General features: G+C 41.2%; 1 protein-coding gene across 1 annotated transcript in view; it reads right to left on the bottom strand.

Moving 5' to 3' along the window:
- JAM2 (junctional adhesion molecule 2) overlaps window positions 1-22,080 on the bottom strand; it is a 40,481-nt gene extending 18,401 nt beyond the window's left edge. The window contains exon 1 of the mRNA XM_069870732.1: window positions 21,951-22,080. Within this exon, the coding sequence (XP_069726833.1) occupies window positions 21,951-22,005 (55 nt within the window). The 5' untranslated portion in view covers window positions 22,006-22,080. The remainder of the gene's footprint in view (window positions 1-21,950) is intronic.
- Window positions 22,081-22,884: the final 804 nt, after the last annotated feature.

Genomic DNA, 22,884 nt, shown 5'->3' with positions numbered 1-22,884 from the left:
GGAACAGCTTCTCCAGCACCTCCCAAAGTAAGCATTAACTCCTGCATGTCCACACAGAGCCCATCTCCTTGGTTTTGTCCAAGCTTGGTCTAGAATAAAGTCTGTAGTTTTTCAGTAATTTTCCTTTTAACCTAGTAAGCCCTAGATTCATGAAAAGAAAGTTACATTTGGACTTTTACACAAACCATACTTGTTCTAGAAATAAATGCTCCCTCATACCCTATAGGCCAACAGATTCTAAAAAATCATGTTTGTCTATTGAAATATCTTCCTTCATGTGCATACAAGAAAGCTGGGGAGGGGATTTTTATAAAGGCATGTAGTGATAGGACAAGAGGGAATGGCTATAAATTGGAGAGGGGCAGATTTAGACTAGACATAAGGAGATAATTCTTTGCAATGAGGGTGGTGAGGCACTGGCACAGGTTACCCAGGGAAGCTGTGGATGCCCCATCCCTGCAAGTGTTCAAGGCCAGGTTGGAAGGGGCCTTAGGCAGCCTGATCTGGTGGAAGGTGTCCCTGCCCATGGCAAGGGGGTTAAAATTAGATGATCTTTAAGGTCTTTTCAAAATCAAACCATTCTATGATTCATTCTATGTGTTGATGGTCAGGAGACAAGTTTGATCTGAGGCTCTGACAACAACAAACACTTGCTAATACTTAGGAAGCATTTGTAGGACTCCAGCATGTGGGTAAACCTATTTATTAATTATTTGCAATCAACCTTCTCTGTCTGGGCAAGAAACAGCTCAAACGCATGCAATTCACCGCTGTATTACGTTCATTGTTTCATGAGCCTGGAAATCTCTCTCCTCCTCTCTAACACAGATGTCATGCAGCTCAATGTCATCGTCTAAGTATTAATAAGCTAGAAACCACAATATGAAAACAAGTTTTATGACTTCTGAGGCAGGATCATACTATTTACTTCTCATGATGGAAGTTATCATGACATTACTTTGCATACTTTATATTGGGAGCTTGCAATTGCCCAAAATCTCTATATTTCCTCTTGCATCAAGGGATTTCTAGAATACATGAAGATCCTACTATGCAATGCAATAAATACAAAATACATCAGAAAAAAAGTTCAACTTACACACAGCCCTCCTCCTCACACACACAAACCACATGTATACATGATCCTCTTCAAGAGTCTGAACGGCAACTTAAGGTGGTGCAAAGAGAGCTGACCAAATTAAAACCATTATATATTCTGATCAAGCAGAAAGAAAGAAGAGCTCCTTGAAGCTTATTTTAATGTCCTTTCAGAAATGTTTCCACCAATTATTCAGAATCTAAAATGTAAGGTTTGGATTTTAATTCACCATATAAAAAATAATAGTGAAAAGATGACATGTCACTGTACCAGTAAACTTTTTGTTTCAAGACTTTTATACAGACTGAAAAAAACTCCTACTCCTATGTGTTTGTAACTTCATTTGCTTAGAAGTAAACCGCCAAAATACAGACTTTCCTTTGATAATCACCGACACAGCTGTAAACTGATACTACTAGCTGGAAGAATCATTAAGGAAAAGCATGTTAGTGAAGCCAAATGAAAGGAAACAGTGTGCCTGGAGGAAATTACATGAGAACAGAATCAAAACAATACATGAGAAAGAAAAATGCAGTCTTGTGGTATTTGTTTTGCCAAGTTCTAAATAGCAGGTGGTCCAGAGCAAAGATTAATAAGTTATTTCAGAGGATACTGTAAGTTTAGGAAGTCCGATGTCCCAAGAATAAAGCGATAATGAAGCCAGTTGTCTCACTGAAATCCTGAAAGAGAATAGGAAACTAGAAATCTGTTTGGTGCTATTATCCTTCAGGCACATGACAATCTCAGGATAAACAATCAGCAACATGTTTAGATGCTGATGCAGACTTCTCAGCTATGTAACTCTCTACCATGAAGTACTCAAATGATATCTAGAGTTTTGCCACAGTCACATCATTTACGCATTCACATCTGTTTTGGCTCTCCTGTTGCCATGTTTTTTCCTAAAAGAAGTAGGGCATAGACCGTATCACCCATAAATCAGGAAGGGTGAGGAAAAGCTATCCACCTTTGGACAGAATTAGCTGTGAATCACCTTTAAAAAAAAAAAAAGTACTAACTTGAATTCTTCTTAGTAGTCTAAGATGAGGTTGTTACAATCAAAAGGCTACCAACTCCATTCACAGTAGCATTAGCAGGCTAGACTACATTAACTCTGACATTTAACAACAGGCAGCCAGAGCTCAGAGCCACCAGCCTTCCCAGCCACATTGCTGTCAGTGGTTACTGTTTAAGCAGCCTTCATCTTGCATCACTTCTGCATGGTGAATGCTAACCTCCAGCAAATGTGCTGGAGTGAGATCAGGAATACTCAGAGCCTGTGCAGGAGTCTCCTGTGTTGGCCAGAGTCCTTAACTGATCTCCAAAACTGGTGATGTAGGCACCAAAATGTAGCCAGAAATAATGAAGCTGAGTTTACTCCAGTTAAGTAAACATAGCAAACACAGCATTAAGACTTCAGATTTTGAACATGAGCTAAGAGGAAATTATCCCACATCATGGGAAAAAGGTAAAAGAACCTCAACTTCAAGTTTTCAGTTACCTCAAGTAACAAAATTTCTTGAATCTTAACAATAAGAATAGAACAGGATTTACTTTGGGCAAAGTTTATCAGATTCACAAAAAAACAGCCCTGCATATTTTCAGCCACACAAAACCTCCCTGAAAGGAGGGTCTGCAGGGTGGGAATAATAAGCCCCTCTAAGCCCAGACGTGGTGAGCAAGTTTGTATTATAATTGGGGTAGTGTGACTGCATAAAGGATGTAATCCAAGAGAGACAGAACATTTTCTGGCTGACCAGCTAAAGAGATCTAAAACACAAAAGGAACTTAAAAAGCTTCTCAGCTCCTTCTTCTTTTATGTGGTGACTGTCAGCAGTGCTTCTGTCATATTTTGGAAACTGGTAGAATTAAACAGCAAGTTTAAGTCATTTAGACGCTGGAGATGCTGCAACTCTCTGAGACCTGGTGGTAACACATACAGCACTTGAGAGTAGCTTAACTTGCTGTTGAAATATGTGGCAAGATTTTCAACACTTTTACTAGCTAATTACAACATAGGCATTGCAGATGTTTTTAATCAAGGAAGGAAACCTAGGGATCCTACACGTGTCATCCCTATGTCAGTGACAAATGAGAATAATTTTTCTAGCAGCTTGAAGAAACTGCTTTTAACATAGAAGTTTTTAGCCCTTACAACTACAGGGGAAACTGTTTCTCAATGCAAGCAGATGCAGTGCTGGCTTCCTGGCACTACAAGGAAGCTGTCCTAGTGTATCTGTGCTGGTAACATTTCAAGTATTTTCAAGAAGAAAATATGGGTAGTTATTTTCACTCCTTAGACAGTACTAGAAATGCATAATCTTCGTCTTGACTCTTTGAAATGGCAGAGATACAGCAGCAGAAGCAGGCTTTTATATACTCAGAAGGTTCAAGTAATACAAGGGTGCAGGGAGTACAAACTCACTGGCAGAGTAACACAGCTTAACTTCTATGTTGTAGGCGGTGCCTTTCTGTAAAATTTATTAGTAAGGTCATGAAAAGCTTTGTAATAAACCACAATTTGTGCACATAGATATATGCTAGCTTTCCCTGTCCTCCTTTCATAGAAGCACTCTCCTAACTCCTGACAAATTTTTTACTTGTGGAGAAATAGACTAGGTTTTGGAGCAAGGGAAAAGCTGATGCAGTGGGAAGAAAACAGCTAAGTCCAATATTTGGTTTGGCTTCTCTTTTGGAAGAGCAGCTATTACAAAATTAAAATTCCATCTCTAGCCAAGTATCTAACACACACAAAATTGACCTTCTCTGCAACCCCAGCAAAACCAAAAAAATGTCCCCCAAAACCTAAGACATTTCCCCCCTTTTCTAGCCTAGGCTCAGAGCCATGCACAATGGAGTAATCCTGCACTCTGCTCTCCCAAGCAGAGCTATACATTTGAAGCTGATAACAAGGCTAGCAGCCAGGTAGGATGTCAGCTAGATATCTAACACACACATCAGATGTCTCGCTGGGAAGTCAGCATCTACTTTTCACTTTTTTTTTAATTAAAAGGTCTCAAATTAAGAGCAAAAGCAGACAAAAACAAAATCAAAAATTATCTACAGATACTCAAGTAAGACAAAGCAGTCAGGTTTTAAGGCATCCTGTCTGCAGAGCCTGTATTGCAACAATGCAAGGTCTCATCCTAAAGTGTACTTTAGTGTGGTTCCTCTGAAGAGGAAAACCTGATAAGTAGTAAGTTGTTTCAGAACATCACCCCCCAAAAAAAGACACGAAACAAACCAACCCAAAACTTAGGCTAGAGTGACAAAGTTCAAATAGCTTTTCTTGGATTTACTACTTATTACATATCCAGAGGTCCAAAGCTTAACAAAAAAAAGTGTACCATTTTATTTAGATGTGGCCTAAAACAAAAAACAATTCTTCATACTTAACCGTTACAGAAAGTCAGATTTAATCAGCTTCAGTAATTCTGGCTTTGTAATCAAATCACATGAGAAACACAACACAGAACTGCATTTTCATCCCACAAGGAGTTATTTAAGTGGGAAGAAAAGCTTTGTCTGAAAGTGACCAAGAGCAGGATTTCTACCTGTGTTAAAAGTTGGTATTTTATGATCTGAGGGAGCTCTCCGTCTCAGAAAGAAGATCTTGTGTGAAAGGTCTCAGCTACAGGGCAGACTAGCAAAGAGGTTTCGTTCATAATGCAACGAAAGAATGAGTTAATCCTCGGCTTTGTGTGTATAGTTCAGTGCAATTTGAAAGGCTAGCACACCAGGTGCCTTTATCCTTAACTTTCAAGATTTACTTTCCAGTTAAGAAGAAAAAAAAAAAAAGAAGAAAGACCAAAGTTTTCGTAGCCAATTACCTAAAGTTACCAGTGCTAGTCCTAAGAGTTTAAGATTATGTTACTGATTCACAGCAGAGCAGAGCCCCAAGGACAGTTTGCCCTGGAAACACAAAACTGGAAGTGCTTGTAGAGGAGAAAGTAGAGAATAAAAATCAAGTGGCTTGGGACAAGAGAGGAAGAGATTATTTAGGTCAGCCTTTCTGAAGAAACTGAGCACCAAAGCAAAACAATTCCAGATAAACTGAACAGCCTCCTAGATGCTTTCAGCAGTCTCAACACTGAAAGAGTCCTGCATGAGATGATGTGGGAAACTGGGAGTGGAAGGGATTACAATTAATTTTTATATAATTAATGATCAAAATATAAAATGCAATTCCCTTGAAAGTTTCTTTTTGCATTCTCCTACTTGCACAGAAGAAAGGGACAATTTGAATTCACAGCTTACAAAGGTTCAATGTAGCATAGAATTTATTCCAACAGAGAGACAATCCGGAAAGCACATGCTATTAAGTAAAAATATTTATAGCTCACACTTTTACAAGATTCAAAACTCCACAGATTCAAAACTCCGCTACTCTTCTTGTCTCCATGGCAATTCAGAGAGAGCTTCTGAAAATGGGGGATGGGGTTTTAAAGTAGTCCGGCAGCCACAAAAAAAGCGCCTATTTTCCAGCTCTCTCCCGGTCCTGCTTAACATTGGTTTCCATGGCAACTGAACAGCAGCTCAAAGACAACTTGTAAGTGCAGTGCAAGCCTATAGCTGCTTCAGATGTTGATTATTTTAAGATGCATCAGGATGCTGTACCATCATGTTTCAAAGACCATGAGAATAGGCTATGGGAGTAGAAGTCCCTTGGCTCTGCTGTCCCACCCACCTCATAACACACACTACAGCAGTGATCTGAAGAAAGATTTCCAGTGGCATTGCTAGATGTAACAATTCAGCAAAACACTTGCCTGCGCAAATACGTCAAGAAATTGTCCTAGAACGATTATTAAATTTACAAAACAAGCTAGGTACCCAGTGCAAACTGGCACATTCCTCTGAACTCAATAGTACTAGACCGATTTACATCAACCATGAAATCAGCACTGAAACACAAACAAAGTTGGGAAACCTAAAGAAACAAATACCCACCCTCCAAACCCCACAGAACCACCATTCTGGCCCACAGCTTGAATTAAAGATCTCTGAAATCTCCTGCAATATTTAAGTGACTTTTGCTGGAACTGCCAAGCAATTTGAAAGGGCTAAACAGTCGTGTCATTTATATACCTATAAATACACACACTACGTATCCAAGAAAGCCTGGAAACAAATCTAGTTTATTTTCCAAGTGTGCCAACCATCTGTAGTTACAATATCAGTAAACACCATATGAAACTGGAGATTCTGCTCATTCAGAACCAGAGTGATTAGAGCTGTAGGATCATGTTACCAGATGCTAGGAAAAAGATCAAGATGCTACAATTTTAAACACCCTTGTAAGTAAATATATTGTTATAGTGAAGGAATGTCTTTCCTCATAGTTGGTCTTACTAATTTAACCTGAAACCAGATTTCCCGTGCATCCTCGATCCCTTCTAAAGTTTATAGCTGCTGTTCTCCAGTCTTTTCAACCCCGTTTTGATTATTTCCACAAAGTGCTTTCACTGCAGTTTGAGTACATTCAAGTTACATGTTAAGTTCTGACTGTTAAAGATATAGGAGTAGTTAACTAACTGGAATTCTGCATTGCAAACAGATCTTAACTAGCAGGTAGAATAGCTAATTTGACCAACTATATCTAAATGTCTCAGTTTCAGCAAAGTATAAAAACAAAGCCAAGTCAGCAGTCACCTTATGTCACTGAAGGGGATGACACATCTGAATGATATTATTTTTTTAAAAATTGTTCTTTGAAGCAAATATTGACCTAGAATATACTTCTATGCTAATATGCAGTGGATGTAAGAATAATTCCATGTGCTGGGCTTTACACTGGCTTTCTCCCACTCAATTGTTGCTGACTTTGTGACATATTGTGACTTCACTGTAGCCAGCAAGCCTACTAAAAACAAAAAGCCAAAATCTTTCCAAAAACAGCGAGATGCTCTTTAAATACAAATACTCTACAAGAACCTTGTGCAACACACTTTGAATTTGGGATTTCTAAGGAGATGTTTACAGTAACTAGGGGTGGGAGCGTTGTTTTCATTTGAGCAAATTTCATTTGAACCATGAATTTTAGGAATGCATCCTATTCGTGATAAACAGCACTGAACTTAGCTTTTTAACTGTTTTCTTCCAGACTACACAACAGATTCTTTGCTGAGCTGGGAACCTGATGACCACTTCTCTCCAGGCCAAAAAAATTTGATGAACTCTTCCTAATAATCCAAATGTAATTGTCAAATTAGCTCATCCCATTTCCATTCATACATGATGTCTTACATTGCCAAGTTTGCTCAATAGTCTCTTGCTGCCAGAAGCAGCTAACAGTCATCTTTAATGACTATTACTTTTAATCAGCATCACAGTTTACAGTATGAATGCATGTCTTTAGCCTTAATTCTACAGGCCTTTAATAGCTAATTCAGTTCTTTAAACAGGAGCACCTTCTGGCACATTTCAACAAGACTGAAGCCACTCCTTCAATCCAATTAAGGCTGACACTATCAAGAGGAGCTAGAACAAATAGAAGATGTTTTGCATGAGTAAAGGAGAAGGGTGATTAGAAGAAATCCTCCGGAAGGTAGCTAGGAACAATAGGTCACAGTATAATATGTGCCAAGTTTGCCTTAAAGAGGATGAAAAGGGTAAAAAAAAAAAAAAAAATTAGGAAACATTAGAAGCACAACACTGGAAAGTTACACAGGAAACAGGAATAAACTCTGTGCTTTGTTTATTTATTTTATATCAAGCATAAATGTTAACTTGGTGATCATCACAGCTCTTCTACGGAAAAGATGCATTAGGAGCAACATCAAGAACATTTGGGTAAGGTTTGCTAATGAAACACTCTGCTGCTTTATGTCAGAAGGGAAAACTTAGTATGTGGGCTAATATTCACTGACTTGCTTCCTTATGTAAAAGGATTTGATGATCTTGTCTGCAGGTACTGAAATTAAGAAGGTACCAGCTGTTTCACTTTCACAAAAAATGAAACAGAAAAATAGTATCAGCAATTCTCTAATGCTGTAAAACTACAGCAAAAAAATAATCCAGGATGGAAGACAAAATCTTGTCAAAATTAAAACGGTCCATCTAGTCACAGTTCAGAGACTGAAGCAGTATCAGGAACAGGTAGAGCTGGCATTTTTTTCAATTTTTCTTTTAAACCCATTAAGTCTGTTGGTTTTGGTTTTTAGAATATACTATATTCAGTTAAGGATTTGGCCCCCTGGGTCATTACCTTTTCAAGCACAAGTTATTTCTTAAAAGTCTGGTGATTAAAATGGCTGTATCTGAAATACTCCACAGCACAATATCATCAAAATTATGTGTCACATTTCTAGAATACTTGTCAGAGTCAATAGATTTCATTAAACCATGACTTTCAGATGTGCAGATAAGTCGCTTTAAACTAGTGGCTTCCCATCTGCTTTGCCTATTTCTGCCTGTATTCCTCTTATAACCAACTGCTCATGAGATATTAATGCTGTAGAAACTTAGCGTAATAGAATCATAGAATCATTGAGGTCGGAAAAGATCTCCAAGACTATTGAGTCGAACCATCAGCCCAACACCACCATACCTACTAAACCGTGTCCTGAAGTACCATGTCTACAAGCTTTTTGAACACCTCCAGTGATGGTGACTCCACCACTTCCCGGGCAGCCTCTTCCAATGCCTGACCATTGCTTCAGTAAATAAATTTTTCCCAATATCCAATTTAAACCTCCTCTAGCACAACTGGAGGCCATTTCTTCTCATCCTATCACTTGTTACTTGGGAGAAGAGACCAACACCCACCTCACTACAACCTCCTTTCAGGTAGTTGTAGAGAGCAATGATGATTCCTCTCAGCCTCTTCTTCCAGGCTTAACAGTCCCAGCTGGCCTTCGTAAGACTTGTTCTACAGAACCTTTACCAGGTTTGTTGTCCTCCTCTGGACAAGCATCAGCAACTCAATGTCCTTCTTGTAATTGAGAGGCCAATACCTGAAAACTTGTGTGACATTATTACAGCTTAAGCTGCAGTTTCCTTTGGAAATAAGACTAAATAAAGCCACCTTGAAAGCAATCATGCTCCTTCAACTCAGGTCAACTAATTTCAGTTTAAGGATGACTTTTTGAGAAAGATGACTACATTCACGAACAGATTATACAGGTAGACTCACATCAGCATAAACACTGTGATCACAAGGAACCCAAATGCAACATAACTTCTTCAGAGTTCAGCTCTAAATTCACAGAACAATATATTTTAGTAAGAAGAACATCTGAGCATATTTACATATTTATCCCCACTGTTGTGGCAGGAATAAGCTTCTTGCAATGAGCCTGGATGGTGCAGAGCTAGCAACAGCAAAGCTATGAGTGGCCAAGAAATCAAGAAAGGGAACAAGATAGCTTGTTGGATAATAGAGTGCTACCAGCATTTCTCTTGTAAAGGAGGAACTCCTCAACAACTAAGTAGAAGTTCAACAGTTCTGCTGAAAGTGCCTTTGTAACATAAGCCCATAAGCTTTTATGGTTTATGTTTATGAGTGCTAGGTATTGTTCTGGAGCAGATAAGGAACAGGTTCCTCACAAGAAAACAAATAATTACTCTTTCACAGGAAAGAGTGTCCACTTCAGAGCTTATAGATATGCAGCTCTTCATAACCAAGTCTATATGTATCTTCTGCTTCAACAGTATGATTTCTTAACTAAGCCCCTCGACACATTTAGCCATAGGAGCTTCACACTACCTGTCCACCAGGACACATTTCCCACCTGAAGGCAGAGGCAGCTAAAGAACACAGACTCTTTACTCCTAGTCACCACAACTGACAATCTAAAATAATCATATTTCATACCACATTTTTATGTACAAGATTTCAGCAGAGCTCCATAAAATTAAGGAATACAAATGCAGCATGTAGGTGCAGAGTTGCACTCTTAACAGCAATATCATGCAGTAGATATTTTTTCTAGTTTTCAGATTATTAGTCCCACCCAAAAACTGAAGGTGTTTAAGTTACTAGCATATCTATATTGGACATACTATTTTAAATAGTATGCCTGTAAACAGGGTTACTAAGGACTCCAGTCCATTTCTTTATGCACCTATTGGACACACAAGCTACACTGTTAGTTCGATTGATATTTTCTCTAGTTATGATTTGTCCTTCTTTTTATCATATTCATGCAATGTGACCCAATTAAGCCAATTAAGTTTCAAAATTATGACAAACTCCTCCTTATCTTCCCCTAATATTTCATTAACTGCTTGTAACATCTAATCTCTGCTGGAATTCAGAGGTAGAGCACCGCCTCAGTAATGAGCAGCAGCTCTCTTCACTGTGCATCCTATTCTACCTCCAAACTGCTCTTTTGCTTTGGGGATGTGAGCAGCATACGCTGATGCATACAGTCAATTGTTAAAGATGCCAATAAGGTCTAAGTTCAATTTTGCTCCCCCTCCCCACCTCTCCACCAAATCAGATGAAGTTAATGACTTGTGTTCAGAATTTATCAAATGCTAGGCGGATCCTAAATACTGACTTATTTCCAGCTTTACAAATTGAAGTGTTAACCTTTTGGGTTTAGTAGGTTTTACTATATGGATATTCTATTCTATTCTATTCTTTTACTAGAAGATTTCTTATATTTTCTTATGCAAATGTTGTAAAACTAAGATTTCTGTAACTTTTTTTTTGTTGGACTGAAAAGCTTAAAAGAAGAAGAAAAAAACTTATGCACAGCTTTGATGTTCCATAGAAGACAACTGTGTGTGGATTGTTACAGAAATTACAGAAATACAATTGGTACATAAATGAAATAAGAATAGAGGATGCAGCAACAGGGGAAAAGTAGAACTGAAAATATTTTAGTTACTCTCTCTATATATGTTGCTGATCTCCCATTTTGATAAACAGCTTCCTTGGATGACTTTTATCCCCTGGGACATTAATTACTGAAAAGCTCCAAAGAGAAGTGCTATAAGTACATTATCTTCTAGATGTATCCCTTAGCCATCATTTCAACAACACTTAAACAGAACATGTAGCAAGAGAAGAATCACATTTACTTTTTATGCCTAATACAGAAGTCTTCTGAAATGCATCACTTGATTCAAACAGTTCTAGGTGATGTCCAGGATGTAGGCATTAGGAAAAAAAAAAAGAGCACAATTGACTTACAAATGGAATTATATTAAGGCCTCTTAGACTATGACAAATAACAAACCCATATATTAATGCAGCCCAAAGGGTTGCTTCTTAATGTCTAAGCATACTTCTGCTATGAATGCATCTGCTTACTTCTCCCTATCCCCTCTCCCAGGCACCAGCTTTGATGTTACCAGTGAATTTGGAGTGTCTGAATCTATTTGCCTTACTAGTTGCTCAAATACTACAACAGCATCATCATAAAAAAATTGAGCCCTTACTACTACCTGGCTGTTCCAATCCTCCCCCTTTTACGCTTTCAAAGGCTGTATTGTTCTGTTCCAATACTGAAATATTGTTTTTCCTTTCATCAGTCTCTCAAATATTTGCAACACTCTTGTGTATCAGTGAACACCACATTACACCAGGGAGGACCATTAAGTTGGTGAACAGAAGGCAACAGTGGCATTCGTTGCACAATACAAACAATACTCAAATACTGGCTAAAAATAAAATATTTACCTTTGACATAAGGTATTTACTGACATTTAAACAGAAAGCTCCTAAGGCTTCTTGAAGGATAAATACTTGCTCTTCATAAACTCTTCCAACATCTAAGCACTGCTATTAATTATCTTTTAACTGGACTTAATATGGACTTTAGAGGAGAAAGAAAGAGACACAAGCCTTCCTTGGGGTTCCAAAAAGAACCCCATGATTGGTCTTTAAAGAAAAGCAGGGGGTTGAGCAGAGACAAAATCAACCCCAACAAACAAATAACTCAACCTAGCAACGTTTATCGCTTTTTTTTTTTTGTCTGAACAGTGCTAAGCAGATAGTATCATAGAATCATAGAATAACCAGGTTGGAAGAGACCCACTGGATCATCGAGTCCAACCATTCCTATCAAACACTAAACCACTCCCCTTAGCACCTCATCCACCTGTGCCTTAAACACCTCCAGGGAAGGTGACTCAACCACCTCCCTGGGCAGCCTGTTCCAGTGCCCAGTGACCCTTTCTGTGAAAAATTTTTTCCTAATGTCCAGCCTAAACCTCCCCTGGCAGAGCTTGAGGCCATTCCCTCTTGTCCCGTCCCCCGTCACTTGGGAGAAGAGGCCAGCACCCTCCTCTCCACAACCTCCTTTCAGGTAGTTGTAGAGAGCAATGAGGTCTCCACTCAGCCTCCTCTTCTCCAGGCTAAACAACCCCAGCTCTGCTACTGATGTCTTCCTTTGATACTCTACTACTTGGGTTTTAGAGGTAATCCTTCTCTGTTTAATTACTCCTGCAGTTAGGAGTTGCAAACATCTGAAACAAGGTGCAATTGTTTATGTGCAGTAAAAGTTACTGATTAGTTATAAACTTCTAAGTCTCAAGCAATTAAATATATATATTTATCTGTTAGAAGTTACTAAAATTTATACTCTTTTCCAAATATTGACATTTAACATCTTAATTGGCAAGACATTACATAAAAATTTGTCTAATTCAGCAGCATTAGCATTTAAAGGTCTTCAGTCATGTCACATTTATTACAGAAAGTATATATTTCTATTGAGAATTAACCTGCACAACTTCATCCTGAGCAGGGCCTGACTTTTTCCTAGTCTACATTTTAAAAATTTTCAAGATCTCAAGCAAGCTCAATACCTTCACACCAGTCAATAAGACCCAGCAAGGCTCGATAGCATGAAAATACCAACTCGGGAACACCGCAGTCAATGCCACTGTGTAATGCCTTGAGCCAGAGCTGCAGGGGCTCCCAGCCAGCAGCTCTGCATGGATCTTGGCATAACAAAGGCCAGAATTCTCATCCTCATCCACTGTATCCTCTCAGAGTTTTCTGTATTTATGCAGGGAAGGAACCTCTCCAAATACTGAGGGGTAGCCCTTCATTATTAAATACATGGGACAGCTTATTTGAATCCCTGAATTTCAGAAGTGCTCACCACCGCTAGTTTCGACAATGTCAAAGCTGTATTAAATCCCTGCCACATTCACCAAAATCTCACTCAATATGGCACAAGGGCACATAAACAAGAGCTGCAAACAACAAGCCAGGAGTTTAGGAGATAATTTCTCATCTTTGTGGCTGGCTAGCTTAAAGATTGGAGCAGGAGTAGAAAATCAGTTCAGATGGCCCATGAGTCTAAGGGCAAAGAACTAATATTTAGGTTTTAAGACCATTTAATAGAAACTGAACGGGTACTGGAGCACCAAAACTAGTCATAACGTGCACCTAAACACACCTGTGCATTCTACAGATATAATTCCAGATGGTGCATTTTGATTCATTTTTGCCAGTATAGCTACTAGAAGTTATGAACCAGGGCCTCGGGGAGATAAGTATTATCTAAACAGCAAAGTGGTAAACTGCTGTCTAACTCCCACAGTGTGTATTCAAACTCTGGGTTTCTGTATATCATTTCATCATATGTTCACACATATGCCGAGCACAAACACTTCCCCAATTGCAACCAAGCTCTAAACAGTACACCCAAGCCCTTAGCATACTACCCCCAAGAATTTTTCCCAGTTCATACCAGACACTTTCTGCAGGCTGAGATACAATACACAATCATTTTGGTTTCTTTATGATATTAATTTGAGCAAAAGTAATTTCTCAGGAATGCACGTTCCATTGTTACCTCCAAGTACTATGCTAGCAGTTTGTGAATAGCAAATACAGCCCCTACTGTTAACATTATCTGGTACCAAAACAACCCTATAATGCATCATTTTCCATCCAGACAGTATGTTTTGTTTTCCTTTGAGTCTGATCCAGTTGTTTGGACAGGTTTGAAAGTATGTTCAACTCTTAAGAAGTTAATCCAAACAAAATATATGTGAATATATTTATTGAAATTTCATATCTGTAGGGTCTGTTCTTTCTAGCTCAAGTCTGACCATTTCTCACTTTTTTAAACAGCTAGGATCAAGTTGCAGCAATTTCAATGCAAGTTTGCTCTCCCCATCTCATACTGAAAACTGCTAAGACTGGAATTTCTAGAAATAAGCATTCAAAAAGGGCTTATTACCAGACTTCTCTATCATGTTTTCCTCTACAAATAATCTTTGAGAGAAACTGGATGCTTACTTTAACACATGTTAACCAGGAGGGGTTACAGGCTTACTAATGGTTCAACAACTTCCACTTTTGTGACTTGGTGTTGTTCAGAAATGGCTATTTTCCCTTTCTTCATTCTCCAAAAGCTCCTTCACCTCCCGCTGCATGTTAGAAACTGACAAGTAAACAGGACCAGATGTTCAGTTGCCGAGCTTCTGCCTCCTCTAAGCAATTTTATATAAGCACTCCAGTGCTCAATGACATACTGTGAACATAGGGGTGACCTAACTCATTGCAGCCCTCTAGAAAAAAAGAGGTGGCTTTGGAAATACAGGTGCGTGCAAGCACTGGCAATCGTCCAAATGCTCCTCCAGCCTCATTTGCTGTCTCATTCTTTGATATACATATTCATTTCCCTAAAAAAAAATATTTATACAAAGAAAACAAATAATTTGTCTCAATTACTAGACGCCATAACATTTGCCCTAAGTTTCCTGTGGTGGAACTACAGCACAATTACATACAATGCTTTGAGGAAGATACAACAGGCTTTCCTGCAGAAATGTTTTGTTAAAACTGGTATTTCTTTGAAAAGTACTAGGGATGGGAAAACACACGCCAAAACGAAAAACTGTAACAAAGGTAGGTTTATAAAACCAGGGGTGGGGAAAAGATGAGAAAGGAGGGCAGGAAGAAGAAAGGTGAGCTAACTGTACTAGGAATAATTACTGGCAAATTAATTGCCTTTCAGCTTCCATATAGCATTTTCCTCAATTTCCTTTAAAGTGCTCACCCCACTGTAAAGTAGCCACTAAACTGGAAAGTACTTGTACGTCATCTACCTTCCCACATACATACGATACCAACACAGAGTTATCACAGTGGAGAAAAACCCTAAGTATCCAAACAAGAAAAAATAGCAGTGAAATAGTTCATTGTGTACATCCACAGGAATCTATTTTAACAAACGTTTTTTCTGTTTAATATCATTGTATGACTTCAAGGGAGCCTTAATTTATCCATTCCATATGGCCCTGGCCAATAAGTCTGCAATGACAAACACAAATTACTATCTTGTACTTCAATTGCTTTGATATACAAGATATTTTTATTGCAATGTGGACATTTCTGGCTGTATGGACATTACTTAATCATCTTCATTTATGTCAGCATTTACACTGGAGTCACCTCCAGCATTGCTAAGAGAAAGTATGACAGTAAGCCTTACTTTAAGAAAAATATTCCTAAAAGGGATTGCCAGCTGCAGGGACCGATGATAAGCAAACTGCCTTCAGAAGTGCTCGAACAGAAAGGTGATATTTTGAGTGTTGATGGATCATACCATATGTAAGCTTTTTAATCCCAATTTCAGAACTGAATTACTAGTTGTTCTTGCCCCCACAAAGGCACAGACAAACCAAACCTAAACCTACACCCTCATCTCACAAGGGAAGCTTGCTTACTGCAGAAGATTCACAAGCATGCCCTTGTCTGCCTTCAGTGAAGAAATGCCACTATTACTTACTCGTGAAATTATTAAAATAAATCCAGTTTTCTCATATCAGTTGTATAGGATTCTCCTATACCTAAGAAGGGGGCTTCTCTCTTATGACCACGAGCACTTGAGAAGAAGTTATAGCACTTGGAGCACCCTTTGAGGAAGGGCAAAAGCCCCCTCTAACATTTTTAACATTTCTAACATCTTACTTTAAAAACAGGTCCGCATACCCCCACAATAACGTTTAAGGTTACTCAGTGGATGTAGACAAGTTTGGCAGCTTTAGGTCACAAAAGACAACCCCATATGTTTTGTTTAGTCAGTCAGCTAAAGAGAAGAGGTGAAGTCAAAGTTCATACTTGCAAGTTCTTGCCTACTCATTTGTGATGTCATCAGCCAGCTTCTGCAGCAGACCTGGCAGTTACCATGTTGCTGCCAGAACGGTCCACAGTAGAAAATATGGATATAATACAGGAAACATTCACTGAAATATCTTTGTGTAATTCAGTTAAAAAGCCAATGAGAAGACTTCATTCAGGCTCAATTAGATCTGCTAATCACGGTGGTAGTTTTAACTCATGTTATTAATGCCAGATGCCCCATAGTATTTGCAGCTACCAGAAACACACATCCTATGACAGGAACAAAGAATTGTTGCAATGTTAAAGCTGAGAAAACAGGACCCCACAAGCCAAGAGACAGCAAAAACAACTCCTCCACTTGCATTCATCTGCCTTAAACAGAAAAAAACAGGAATTGTGACTGTCTTAACGTGACATTTCCAGGTACATTTCCCATCTCCTGCATGCAGTGAGGGAAGACAGTCACCCTCGTTTTTACCTTTAGCACATCCAATAGCAGGCTGTGAGGCCAGTAACCTGAACTAAGGATACTGCAGGGCCAGGCAGAGCCCAGCATTCTCTGCCTCCTCTCTGCTGGAACAGGAGAGGAAAGAAACTAAGCCCTTAGCACAGAACAGCATTATTTCTGGCTGAGACTTCTCAGAAACAGAAAGCTCTTTTCAAGAAGCGTGCCTAGATTCAAGGGAAATAGCATGACTTGCTCAAATGCAGCACACGCCATGATTTCTGAGAGATGTGCCAGTAAATCACAGCCAAGTGTCTTCAGAGCCCTGAGGATCAGATTAAAAGGGTGAAAATGTGAAGGTTGTAACATAAGCTAGAAAGAATAGCATGAATCCCTTTTAAGGAGAGAAAGTCTTCAAACCAAGCCCTCAATTTTCATTGATTTTAGAAGCATTTTGGGTGCGTTGTGCAGTGTAACCACACTTATAAATGAAAAAAAAATTAGGCTGAACATTAGAAAGAAGCATTGCTTTTCTGTAGGTAATTTTCATTTTTATATATACGCTTAAGAAGCGTACTGTCATCTCGCAGCCTTCTACAGTGTCTAAGAGTCTGTGCAGGTTTGTAGACCACTAGCAGTTAGTAGCAAGGAAATATCGCTTCTCAGCTAAAACAGCAAGAGAAAGAACCTTCCTTTGATGTCTCTTTCCCCCACCTCCCTCTCAAGAAAATAGGTAGTCTGGTTTATAGTAGTATTATGTTGTACAGATATTGCTGAGAAGCATGGAGTCTTACAAATTTAAGAAATCCCACCTCACCTGAATACGGACTCTGATTTAGGAATCAGAGAAAATCCCTACTAAGTTAATCCAAACAAAGAGGGTTCAACACAAGACTGAGGGTTGACAATATTGTCAATTTTGAGTACATCAGTCGTACATCACGTATAATCAAGAAAGTATAGATTAAACACTAGACTCCACTGTCAATTCTTACAGCCAGTGCAGTCACTTCATGATTTCTTGGCAGGGGGGAAGACATAAAAGGCTTTTTTTCTCTAGAACCACTGTTTCTGGCCAGAAGATTCTGAAGCACTAAGGAGTCCTTGCTTAAAAGCCAAAAATAAACAAACAAACAAACTCTCACCTTATTTATCAGTTAAACTACCCCATCAAATGCTTGTGTAAGACTACTATTTCATTGCCTCTGCATTGTCCTCACACAGACACATTGTGCTGGATTTGCTTCCAGCATCATCAGCTTAAGTTTAATATATAATATACAGTAGCAAAAAAAAAAAAAAAATCACATATAGAACCTTCAGGAAAAAGCAAGTTCATCAGTAGATACTATCTCCTCCAAAGAAGCCACAATGATTAGTCACAGTAACTTTTGTATGTGTTCTGACTGTCTTGGCACAGAGCTCACAAGTCTTACTCTGTGGCACGTTCTAAAACTTCCCAGATAACATCATTTTCAGAAGCTCATGCTAACAGAACACATGATTGAAGGCCTCCAACTCCCTTAGTTCCCCTAAATTTAAGGTGAAAGGGAAGATTTAACTCAGAGAAACCACTGTTTCTGCAGGTCATTTCATTAATATTTCTTAGTAGGTTCTCACTGAAAAGAAATCCAAACCTCATTTACTTCAGTACTGGCTTCAGCTAAGCTGATATGCTTTGACCAACTTATACAAGCACTTAATTCTTGCAGCTAAACAACCAAGCAAGTTCTCTAGACCTACTCCACAGTACAATGTTCACATGCTTCAGAAGTGTCAACCAACCACCACTTTCTTTTCTTCATTAGTCTCCACCCATTCCCCACTATCTCCATGGCAAGCTGGGCCTCAGTCCCACAAAAGAGTCTACTCAGCCTATACATCTGACTTGGACATATGCCAGTATTACTCAGTCTTATGTTAATGTGAACATACTCCAGCCACAGGAGCAGCAGCAGACTCCTGATTGCCTAAATTTCTGACTGGACTTCCTCCGTCTCACACAAACAATAAGCATTTGCACACCCACCTACAGTCACTTTCTTCATGCGACAACTTCTTATCAGGACTTTACTGGTAAACTTTCTCCCCACCTGGCATTTCTTGGGAATTGGGACAGGAAGAGGAAAAAAAACCTCAAAGTCTAACAACAATGTAGACACCAGACTTTGATCTACTGTTTTGCCTCCAAACCACCCTCTAACATTGAGTAACACGGGTAACATTGTGTCCATTTTTTAAAAGGGTAGAAGAGATGACTCTGAGAACTACCAACCTGTCAGCATCACGTCTATGCCTGGGAAGATCATGGAACAGATCCTAGAAGCCATGCTAAAGCACATGGATGACGGGAAGCTGATTAATGTCGGCCAGCACGGCTTCACCAGGGGCAAGTCCTGTATGACCAACTTAGGGGCTTCCTGTGTTGGGGTAACCTTAGCAGGGGACACAGGTAAACCAACAGATGTGATCTATCTGGACTTCTGTAAAGCCTTTGACATGGTCCTCCACAACATCCTTCTCTCTAAACTGGAGATATATAGATATGATGGTTGGACTATTTAGTGGATAAGAAACTGATTGGATGGTCATATTCAGAGAGTAGTGGTTAATAGCGTCCAGACGGAGCTCTGTGACAAATGGTGTCCCTCAGGGGTCGGTACTGGGACCAGTGCTGTTTAACATCTTCAATGATATTGACAGTGAGATCGAGTGCACCCTCAGCAAGTTTGCAGATGACATCAAGCTGAGTGGTGTAGTTGCCACACTAGAAGGACAGGATGTCATCCAGAGGGACATGGACAGGCTGGAAAAGTGGGCCTGTGTGAACCTCATGAGGTTCAAGGACAAGTGCAAGGTCCTACACCTGCGTCGGGGCAATCCCCGATTTCAATACAGGATGGGGGATGATGTGATTGAGAGCAGCCCTGAGGAGGAGGACTTGGGGGTGCTGGTTGATGAGAAGGTCAACATGAGCTGGCAATGTGCACTCACAGCCCAGAAGGCCAGTCGTATCCTGGCCTGCATCAAACGAAGTGTGGCCAGCAGGGTGAGGGAGGGGATTCTGCCCCTTTATTCCTCTCTTGTGAGACCTCATCTGGACTGCAGTGTCCAGTTCTAAAATCCTCAACATAAGAAGGATATGGAACTGTTGGAATAGGTCCAGAGGAAGGCTACAAAGAGGGCTGGAGCACCTTCCATATGAAGACAGGCTGAGAGAGTTGGGGTTGTTCAGCCTGGAGAATAGAAGGCTCAGAGGAGATCTTATAGTGACCTTCCAGTACCTGAAGGGGGGTACAAGAAAGCTGGGGAGGAAAGGCTTGTAGTGATAGGACTAGGGGCAATGGTATAAACTGGAGAGGGGCAGATTTAGACTAGACATAAGGAAGAATTTCTTCACTAGGAGAGCGGTGGGACACTGACACAGGTTGCCCAAGGAAGCTGTGGCTGCCCCATCCCTGGAGGTGTTCAAGGCCAGGCTGGATGGGGCCTTGGGCAGCCTGATCCTGTGGGATGTCCCTGCCCATGGCAGGGGGTTGGAACTAGATGACCTTTAAGGTCCCTTCCAACCTAAACTGTTCCATGATTCTATCATTTCCTCACTGGAAAAAACACAGCTGGCCTCATCTTCTCACATATATGTTGATACCCATGCAAGTAAAAACAAATTAAGAAAAAAGATAAAAATAAAATAATTTTTATTTATTATATTAAAGAGAAAGCCTGCTCTAGCTGTCCATCTAACAGCCTCATATTTCCATAAGGTCTCATATAAGCAAAGTGCGAGAAAATGAAAAACCATCAACAACCCAAAGAATTAATGAGTACGTATCACTTCAAGTCTCTCCTTGACAGACCTCATCCCTCCTCTGAAAAAGAGAGGTTTCCACGCTCACAAGTTTCTGTTATGTGAGGAAGAATTAAAGGTAAGCCACAAAACATATCCACCTTCAGCACTTTGGATGTCCCACATTCCAATCCACTGAGAGCCCATCCCAGTCTGGTCACCAAGTTGCAAGATTGTGCTATGTAATTATTTTCAAAATATTATTTCTATGTACAGCCTCTGTCCCTAAAATACCAGCAAAACACAAGAAGCATACAACAGGAGCACAGTAAGGTGTGATCTGAAAGTGGCAGCCTTATTACATAACTCCACCATTAACACTATCAATTCACTGCTTCTTCAGAAGTATGTGGCCCCATAATCTTTTTATTCTTGTGCTCATGTGCTTTCTGGATCATAGAATCATAGAATCACCAGGTTGGAAAGGATGTCTTGGATCATCAAGTCCAACCATTTCTATCTGTCACTAAACCATGTCCCTGAGCACCTCGTCTACCTGTCTTTCAAACACCTCCAGGGATGGTGACTCAACCAACTCCCTGGGCAGCCTGTTCCAATGACCCTTTCTGTGAAAAATTCCTTCCTGACATCCAGTCTGAACCTCCCCCGGCAGAGCTTGAGGCCATTCCCTCTTGTCGTGTTCCCTGTCACATGGGAGAAGAGGCCAGCACTCTCCTCTCCACAACCTCCTTTCAGGTAGTTGTAGAAAGCAATAAGGTCTCCCCTCAGCCTCTTCTTTTCAAGGCTAAACAACCCCAGTTACCAAAGGATGGGACAGCTTTTGCCAATTTATTTTGATATCTCCTTTCCTCCCCGCAGTTTTAGTTTTAACGAGTTAGACGGTGGGGCTGCAAAAACATTGGAAACTTCGGTCTGTCCCGGAGCTGAAGCGCTGAGCGCTGGCAGCAGCGCTCCCGTCATTTGCTCATTCATCGTGTAAAGGGCAGCAGGAAAGCCAACTACACAGCCCGCATGCTAAAGTTTGCATCGGTGCAGAAAGCCACCGGCTTGCGCCGCAACAGACCCGGCTTAAACGGGTTTACATCTGCGTGAAAACAAGAGACACATGGAAACAATCAGCGCGCACTCCCCCGGCGGCGGCGAAGGACGCGCTCGCTTTTAGTTCTCGCTCTCGGAGACACAACTTGGCTCCTCGCGCTCCCGGAGCGAGCGAGGGAGGGGGTGAAGGGGAAAAAAAAAAGTAGTAGAAGGCATCCCGCCCGCGGCTCTCGGAGAGAGGGAGCGAGAGGGAGGGATGGGGAGAAGAAAATACCCCGCCCGCGGGTCCCGGAGAGAGGGAGGGAGGAGGAGAAGAGGAAGAAGAAGAAGAAGAAGAAGACGACATCCCGCCTGCGGCTCCCGGAGCGAGGGAGGGAGGAGGAGGAGAAGAAGAAGAAGGAGGAGGCATCCCGCCGCGGGTCCCCTCTCTCCCCGGCTCCCGGGGTGGCGGCGGGGCAGGGCGCGATGGGCGCCCCACAGCCGAGCGCTCCCCGCTCGGCGGGGCAGGGACGCGGCCACTTACAGCTCAGGACCCCCAGGTAGCCGAGGAGCAGCAGGCGGAGGCTGCGACTCGCCATCTTCCCGGCGGCGGCCGCTCCCCGCGGGCGGCAGAGGCGAATGAGGCGCGGGGCGCGGCCGAGGGGCGGCGGGGCGGCGCCTGGGCAGCGGGCCGGGAGCAGGTGCGGCACCGGGGCGCCCCGCCCGCCCCCCCTCACTCCGCACCAGCCCGGGAGGCGCCGTCGGGCGCGGGGAGTGGAGGCTCCCCGCGGCGGAGACCCGGACCGCCCGCTCCCGGAGCATCTTTCATCCTCCATCCTCATCCTCCATCCTCATCCTCCATCCTCATCCTCCATCCTCATCCTCCATCCTCATCCTCCATCCTCATCCTCCATCCTCCATCCTCCATCCTCATCCTCCATCCTCCATCCTCCATCCTCCATCCTCATCCTCCATCCTCATCCTCCATCCTCATCCTCTATCCCCACCCTTTCCCTCCTCCTCTCCCAGAGGTCAGCACAATGCCCCCATGTTCCCCCAGGGCCGTAGCATACTGTATTCAGCAGCAGTTATCTCCTATTAAATAATTTATTTACTATGCTGCAAGATCTTCATAAACCCAAGGACATCTGTTGCAACAGAATAAACTTTTCACTACAAAAAGCTTTAAACTTCTCGAAGAAGACTACCAACATGTACCCTCTGTTCATGCATTTCCACCTAGGGTGAAAACAGAAATAACAAAAAGGGTGAAATCATGAAACAGGAATAAGGATGTTCTGCATGAAAAGGGAGTGGTCTGAAGGGCGGCGCTGTTTTGAGTCACAACCTTTAAATAAAGTCAGAGTGACTCCTTGTGCCTGTACAGCTGGACCAGGCACACTCGCACCGACCACCGTAGGGTACATCCATTAAGCAGCAGAAGATGGACTACGCTGTGACCTTCAAAGCCTTTTTTA

This window comes from Phaenicophaeus curvirostris, chromosome 1 (assembly GCF_032191515.1).
Source record: "Phaenicophaeus curvirostris isolate KB17595 chromosome 1, BPBGC_Pcur_1.0, whole genome shotgun sequence".
NCBI lineage: Eukaryota > Metazoa > Chordata > Aves > Cuculiformes > Cuculidae > Phaenicophaeus > Phaenicophaeus curvirostris.
The sequence above is the reverse complement of the archived record's forward strand: the minus strand, read 5'-3'. Positions and strand labels throughout refer to the sequence as shown.